The following is an 8,532-nucleotide window of genomic DNA, read 5'->3' as shown; positions in this document are numbered from 1 at the left end:
TTAGTGATTGGTTAATCCTTTGTTTTTGGGCGTTTTTCGAACTAAAGCTGCTTCGAACCAAAAAAAAAAGGACAACAAATCGTGCTTATAAAATGTTGGATTAATTAGGCCAACAACCTCTATATCGACAAACTGAAATTTTATTGCAAGGCAAAACAAAGATACACCCGATAGGTGGATCTAGTTTGCACACGCTCTTATTACAGTAGTGCTATACTGCTATATAACTATAGCTATATTTATTCAACAACTTAAACATAATAGTTTACCCTAGGGGCGGTAATGTTAATTTAAAAGTGCTGTTGATTTGCACAATCCAAGTTACTCCCATAGCCAATCTTCAAGATATCACAGTACCTCTTGTAAAATCCAATTCTATTATTGGAGTTTGTGTTGGCACCTTTCCCACATTCAATCCCACCGTTGATTATGTTGGTGATGACACCGTAGCCTGGGGCTCGACCTGCCGCCGAGTCAGTGGCGGTTGGCCTCCATGCATTGGTGATGACGTCGTGGCACGAGGGCTTATTCCCTTGTGGTGTCATCCAAAACCATATAGCTGTTTTGAATGATATTACCGCATCTGTTGCTACCAAGTCTGGATTGTTTATCAAATCTGCCTTTATAGCTTGTCCAGCTAGCTGATAGTTGGAGTTGCTAAATGGAAAACAATATATGAAAAATAAATAAAATTAGACTTATATTTGTTTCAAAAAATATTACATATAAAGTGGCGGACTGATCATTAATTTGTATAAAGACTAAAAATATTGTGACAACATATCTTAGAGGCCAAAGCTAATTACAACATATATGAAATGAAATATATATACTTTCAAATTAATAATTACCTTGTAAGCTGAATGGGACCACGGCCATAATATTGCTTGCCAGCGGGGCATGGTGCTTGTGTAGAATCACAGTGTTGTTCTTTAGTCTGTTCCCTCAAAAAGCAATAACCCCATTCAAATTCATCTGGAGCATTAGTCGTTCCTCCTGCAACATATAATTAAAACGGTAATATTAAAAAAACAAACAAATATAATCAAAATTTATTTTATTTAATATTTATTAATTATAATAATATAATATATCATAAATATTAAATAAGATAAATTTAAGTTATTTTAGTTAATTCTTTTTAATTATTAAATATTTTTTTATTAATTAGTACACTAAATAAATATTAAATAAAATATTTTTTTGTTATTAAATATTTTGTAATTCGATAACATATATAATATAACAAAAATGTTATTTGTCTTTTAAAATCTAATTTATAGTAGTCAATCTTTTTAATAATTTATTATTATTTAATTAATTTAAATATTTATTTTTACGTATTAATTGTTAAAAAAATAAAAATAAATACTTATTTTTTATTTTATTTTTTTTCTAAAAACTGAATAAAGAATAATATTTTAAAAATACTTAGTTACACTAAGAATATAATGCACACACAGTAATCAATTAACTAAAGTTTTCAATTAATTTGTGCACAAGTTATATACAGTTGTTTACTGAAAAAATAATGTTAAGTTTAGTCTCTGAAATTTTCAACGTTAGTCATAACAGTTATTTGTTTTTGAACATTACTAAATTATTCCGTAAATTTACAAACATAAAATCAATTTGATCATTTTAAAAGATCAAAGACTGTTATTAATTTCAAGAACTAAATTGAATATTAACTTTGTACAGTAATGTGTACGTACCTGTTGTCTCGTGTGATGTTTGGCCGAAGAAGGCGGCGAGTTCTCGCTTGCGAGTGACGTCATCACCGGTTGTCCCAAAGGCGGGAAATGCTCTGGCGGCGGTGACAAAAGCATTGTAGGTGTAGAAGCCATGGGCTTCGCATCTGGAATCGGTTAAGTGCTTCAGGAATTCATTATAGAGAGGCTGAGTGATTATGGTTCCAGCATCGTCCGCACTTGCACCTAAGGCTTGAAGCACTACTATTAAAGCCAAGGTGAATGCAAAGAAATTGCAAAACTTCATTGTTATTTGTTGTTTTTACACTCTACCACTCTGTTTTGAGTTTGGGATGTACCATATATCTATATCTATATATAGGTAAAGATATAGGAAAAGTATATATATACGTGTCATATTAAATAATTTTTTATGTCAAGAATATTAATAATTTAGTTAAATATATTAAATTATTTAATAATTTTTAAGTATAATATTTTCTATTTAAATATAATGCATAATTATATATTATCGTATATTCAAATGTATCAATGTCTATTATCATGTCAGCAAGGTTTATTTGTTAGAATTTGTTAGTCAAAAAATATTTTTGACTAGGATAAGTTAATTCGAAATTTTGAAGAGATGTTAAGATGGGAGCGAAGGTCGAAATGACGCACGTACAGATATTTATTAGAAGTTATTTTACAAGAACTCGATCTATACATCATGGAAAATCAAACAAACATTCGATTGAAGAATTGAATGGGACTTCGAATAAAGAATCGGACGGTTACACTAAATAGAGAAGTGGAAGGTTGTTTTTAAGTAAGGAATTTATGAGTAACGTTTATCAGCAAAAGAGCAGAAACGGTTACTTAGAGTGCGCATTGGAACTTTTCTTCAGAAATACACTCAAGCCACTCACATCTCCAGCGAATTTCTGAGTCTGCATTCGAGTTCAATTTCGGTAGGGTTCCTTCTATTGTCTTTAAATTTCCATTTACACTTTATGTATAACTTTACTTTTCTTATCCAATTTATCTTTCAAGCAATGTTTAATTTCTTTACCCAATTTATATTTCAACATCTTTAATTTCTATGTCAAAAGTTCTTTAATTCAATCGAATGCATTTTACTGCTTTGTTTACATTTAATGTAAACCTTTTTTTATTTCAGTCAATTTACTTTTCGAATTTTTTTCTTTTACACTTCTTTTATCTTTTTGGCATTTTTTTAATTTATTTTTTGTTCTAAAACTCATCTAATTCAAAAACCTTTGATGTACTTATAGAATTAGAACCACCATAGATTTGTTAAAAAATAGACAAATAGAGTTAATTTAATTTTTTAATAAATATGATTGGAAGTTATTGTTTTATTCCATTAACATATATTTAAGGTTTAATTTTTATGTTCTCATAGACTATAGTACATACGTATATGAAAAGCAATTCTAGCCCAATATGATTAATACACCAAATTTAGTTGTTTTCCAAATCATGGCGAGTGAATTCTAACATCTTGAAACATGTGATTTTTTTGGTCTCCTCTGACAAGAAAAAAAAAATTGCATTCAGGTTTCAATTGATGAATAACATTCCAAAGAGTTCAAAGACTTTCTTTTCTTTTGTGCCCCACAACATTGACTATATCAATGCCGTGAAGTGGAGGAATTGTGTTATATAAGCTGATGAAGCGTTCTAATAAAATGGTGACTCTTAGTTCGAATTTTGACAAAAAGGTTGCACCGTCCCCTTATCTCATTAGATTGAGATTTTTCAGATACGGAAAAGTAATACTTCTGGATTAATAATTTACTTTATTTTCTTAATTCTAAGACAGAACTATCATTTCTTTTTCGTATGGACCGTCGATATGTCACATAAATTTATGTCTACTTATGTTAGCTAGACTTGACTAAGTATTTTCTTAAGTCTTTGCCGTGACCAATAAAGAGAATACGTAAAGTAGGGAAATGCTTAGGTGGTATTTTTGTGGAAGTTGCTGGGAAATTTATTAAAGGGCATTCATGGAAATTCACCCACATTCAAAACGGTTACTATGAAGCTAGCTAGTCAATAATGCAATACCATATATTATATAAGAAAATTTATTTAAAACACCGGTATTCTAGTATTGATTTTAATTAAAATATATTATATATTTTTTTTTATAATTGATAATAATGGTTAAAATTATTAGAATGTCGATATATTTGATATACTTAAAATTCTTTCTATTATATATATGAGGCTGTATTTATTTATATGACGGGACATAAAAATACAAAATTAATATTTAGCATATAATTAATTAATATATTTTGTAATTTGACAAAAAAATATAAAAATATTAACAAAAATATAATTTTTTATTTTTTATTTTTTATTTTTTTATAATTATATTTTTAAAAAATTTTAATAAAAAATAAAAATAAAACAACTTTTATAATTTATTTTATTTTATTATTAAATATAATATAAAAATATTAAATTTTATATTTTTATTTTTTATGTCTTATTCTTAATATTTTATTTTATGCTATTCTAACAAACAAATACAACTGAGATATTATTTTAGGTTTTGCATTTCATCAATCAACGTCTTCTTTCAAGCTTTGTTACATTTGCCATGGATGTATAATGTAGTCTTTAATGAGACCTCCGTGACAGATGATGCAGACACGTATAGCCGCATAAAAAGAGTTATCATCATGTAATATGCATGAACAAAATAAAGACATGATTTGTTGAGGCCACCACACATACATATATTCATAAAATTTTGGGCTTTTTTATTTAAATGCGCATGTGAAACACTTTAATTTCTAAAATGCGTATAGATTGAAATCTTTCTAAAAATGCATAGTTCTATTTCTTGGCCGGCATGTGTGAAATAAATTTTTATATCATTTTAAGCTAGGTGCCCACAAAATGGACCAATCATATCAGGTGCAGCTCCCACGAAATGGCTACTTCCATTTTCTTGGTGGCAGTAGCGAAATGGAAAAAACAACTCAGGGACACCAAGCGCGAAATTGGGACACTGCGGAGGTGAAGACACTCCCATATTCACTCTATGGTATAGTCATAATTTGATGTAGAAAAGTGAATATTATTGCCCTTATATTAAAAAAGATTTTGTTTAAAATGTTATATCTAGGTTACTTGTGTTTGTATGTGTTGCAGAATTATCTAGACAATTGACCATAATTATCTGGACGTACTTAGAAGTAAGAATTTTCTGATTATGTGTTGGTTTGAATTAACTTATTTGAGTTTAAAAAGTACTTTTTATAAAAAAAAAAATACTTTAAGTTTTAAACACATTTTGATACATCTTTTAAGAATAAGTATTTTTATTAAAAAAGTAAATTATTTGCTTTTTTCTAAAAGCTAGTAATACCTTGCTTTAAAAAAAAATAGAAGCAAAAGACGTTTTTAATATTTGAAAATTCTTTTTAAAAAGTCTACCCAAATATAAAATAACTTTTATCTATAAAAAATGATTTTCTTAAAAAAGATAAAAGGATAAATATTTTTTTCAAAAACCAATTCAAACTAGTCCTATGATGATTTATTTGCTGGTCAATTGTATAATTTAGTTGTTGTTCATTATTATAGTCTCTCTATATGTAAGATGACATTTCTTGAGGTTTGTAGGTGAACATGAACTATTAATCTAATATTATGCCAGTGCTTTCTTATAAAATTATTTTATGAGATATCATCATAGGCAGACAATCCATAAGAACTCAGAAAAGCTACTTTGGAATATTGTAATTTTGATGCTAATGAGCTTGCAACTTATTACCTCTTATAGAAGTGACACATTTTTCTTATTATCATGGTAGAAGAGATTTTGGGTTCATTCATATAATTGCATTTTATATTTGCTAATTCATGCACCTTCACTTAGTGAAATTCTTGCAACGTTACAACCAAAGGTTATTCCTTCTACTTGTACAGTTTCGGATAAGCTGCTTAACTTTTATGATGCTATATGTTTTGTGGGTATTGTTGATTCATATTACTTACCATTCAAGGGCAGCAAAGTTAATTAAGATATAGTTGAAAATCTAAGGTTGATAATATACTGTTGACAAACTTGATAATAACATTTAGGGCACAAAGAATACTTTCTCAATTAGATACTTTGTATTGGATTCAATCTATGTTTTTATTAGCAACTAAGTATTAACATTGTACAATATTAAGCTGGCAAACAGTCAGTGTCCCCATTTCGCGCCTGGTGTCCCTGAGTTGTTTCTTCCATTTCGCTACTGTCACTAAGAAAATGGGGATAACCATTTCGTGGGAGCTGCACCTGATATGGTTGGCCCATTTTGTGGGCACCTGACTTGAAATGATATGGAAATTCATTTTGCGGACGCCGGCCAAGAAACGGAGCTGCGCATTTTCAAAAAGATTTCAATCCATGCGCATTTTAGGAATTAAAGTGTTTCACATGCGCATTTAGGTATAAAAGTCTAAAATTTCGTGTTATCAATAATAATTTATTATTTTTTAAATGTGTTATGTTTTTTCCCTTAAACTATGTTAGAGCCAATTATTTTTAAACAAGGTACACAGTATTTTTCTTTTTAAAGAGTTATATTTTAATATAATATTTTATATAATTATTTAATTACATTTAATTTTTTTATATAATTATTTACATAATTAATATAAAAATAATTATTTTTGAATCTGCTCTAAAGTTGACAGATAACAGTACAAAACTAATTAAAAATACTTATAAATAAAGTGACAAGTGATTAATAGAGTTAAAATTTTTCACTAGAAAGTATACTTCATTTTTTTACATTCCAACAAAATTTTGAATCTTGTTCAAATTACTTTTCCATGTAAAATTCTTTTTATCTTTCTTTTTTTCTATTTTTTCATTTTTGGATCATTTTATTTTGAACTTTATATTCATGCAAAGTTTATCTTTTCATGCAAGTTTGCTTTTATTTTCTTTCGTAATTTTATAGCTTTCACTATGCAAATGTGTAGATTTTTCCTTTTGTATTTATGAACACTTCAAATCTCTGTGAAGTATTGTAAATTTTAAATTTGTCACCTAAAGTTAGCGTTTTTTTTTTCATGTTTATTTTATAGTTTTGCAAATGCATATAAGACAGGTACTCATAAAGAAGAGTAGGTTTGTTCTCAAATATTAGATTTTGAACCACTTTAACTATTTGCCGTCGTTAAAGTCATATTTTGTACTTATATAAAAAAAAGTGTTTGTTTTGGTACGATAATAAATTTATATGTAACGATACAATAAAAATGTGGATAAATTAGAACACGACATGTGGATTATATTTTCCGCGTCAAGAAAAAAATGCAGAAAAAATATTTTTCTCTATTTGCAGCATATTTCAGTGTATTGTTTAAGAATGTTCAGTGTATGATAAATTCTATATAATTCAAAATTCTTCATCTTCCTCATCCACATCTCTGGTGCTTCTTCTTCTTCATCTTCTTATTTCATTTTCTCATAATTCTTTTCGAATTCAGCTTCACAACTTCCTTCACTTTTCGCGACGATTTTCAAATATTTTTGAGAAATTTTACTCCTTATTTGAATTTTTAGCATTGCGGTTTTAATTGAGTTTAGACCAATTTGTATAAATTTGTATGCCAAAAACACTTGTATATGTAGCGAATTTTGTTTTGTCTCTTTTTTTTCTTTATATATATATATATATATATATATATATAAAAGTAGCTATAATAAAAAAAAAATTAAAGAGAAGTATGAAAGGGCTTTTTAAAGACAATTGGTCCTTTTATTTAAAGCTTTGATGGATATCAACTATACGGACACAATATGCTACTTGCTTTACCTAGTGCAAGAGAAAAAAAAAATATTCTGTGAGCATTCGTAAGGCCCAAAGCTTTGCCACTAGAACAATGCTATAATTGTGAGTGTCAATTATTATTTTTACCCAAAAAAAAGTGTTAGTTATTATATATTACATACAATTCCAAACGAATTGTATTATATTTTATATATTCATATAATTTTAATAATTAAATTTAAAGTAAACAATTTGGATAATAATTTATTGGTTGAGCTATTTATCCAATAAATTAGCTAGTAAAATATTTTTCACACCAAAATTTTCTTTCTCTATCTTATTTATTTTAGATTTCTTAAAAAGTATTAAATATTAGATTGACTTAATCTTAATTTAAAAAATTAAGTAAATTCAAATACTAATAAAATAGCGTTAAAATAAGTCTAAAACCATGACTATATCAATGAACAATGATAGTCTTTTAAATCAAATTTACAAAACTATTTATATATTGAATACTAATAGATAAATTAAATTACTTTCGGGTCACTATCAATAGTGTACAAAATCACTTTTTTAAATGACACGAATTTAGTGACGGATCCAGAAATTTTTGATAGTGGGGTGAAATATATATAATATTATAATTATTTTTATAATAAAAATATTATATTTACATAAAAAATTAGCTATCAAATAATTTATTATAAATTTGTGTATAAATATATATATATCATTTAACTTATTTTTAATATGTATTTTGTATTTCAAAATTTATATTTTAAGATTTATTTTATACAAGTGATTATTTTATGTATATATAACATAATTGTTGTTATAATTATATTTTGCTATTGTAAACTATGATTAGGTTTTAAAATATCTAATTACAAATTAAAATACTAAAATAGTAATTTAAATAATAACATGTAATTTAAAATTTACTTTTTTATATTTCATATTTTAATACCTTGACAATATAATTAAAATGTCTTTTTTTGTATATCGTTAAACAATCATTTAAA

General features: G+C 26.7%; 1 protein-coding gene across 1 annotated transcript; it reads right to left on the bottom strand.

Moving 5' to 3' along the window:
- Positions 1-124: 124 nt before the first annotated feature.
- On the bottom strand, positions 125-2,051 carry LOC130979174 (acidic 27 kDa endochitinase-like). Its single transcript, XM_057902546.1, has 3 exons — positions 1,716-2,051; positions 852-996; positions 125-657 (listed from the first exon to the last, which is right to left on the bottom strand). Exons 1-3 carry the CDS (start codon positions 1,996-1,998, stop codon positions 291-293), a joined length of 795 nt encoding a protein of 264 aa, XP_057758529.1. The 5' UTR covers positions 1,999-2,051; the 3' UTR covers positions 125-290.
- Positions 2,052-8,532: the final 6,481 nt, after the last annotated feature.

This window comes from Arachis stenosperma, chromosome 5, assembly GCF_014773155.1.
Source record: "Arachis stenosperma cultivar V10309 chromosome 5, arast.V10309.gnm1.PFL2, whole genome shotgun sequence".
In the NCBI taxonomy this organism is placed as follows: Eukaryota; Viridiplantae; Streptophyta; class Magnoliopsida; order Fabales; family Fabaceae; genus Arachis; species Arachis stenosperma.
This window is presented reverse-complemented; position numbering and strand designations above follow the sequence as displayed.

Excerpts from the sequence above, each read along its gene's own strand:
- LOC130979174 (XM_057902546.1), bottom strand. The coding sequence starts at position 1,998 with ATGAAGTTTTGCAATTTCTTTGCATTCACCTTGGCTTTAATAGTAGTG. Across the intron at positions 997-1,715 it reads AACATCACACGAGACAACAG|GAGGAACGACTAATGCTCCA; the intron begins GTACGTACACAT and ends TATATGTTGCAG. Across the intron at positions 658-851 it reads GGTCCCATTCAGCTTACAAG|CAACTCCAACTATCAGCTAG; the intron begins GTAATTATTAAT and ends TTTTCCATTTAG.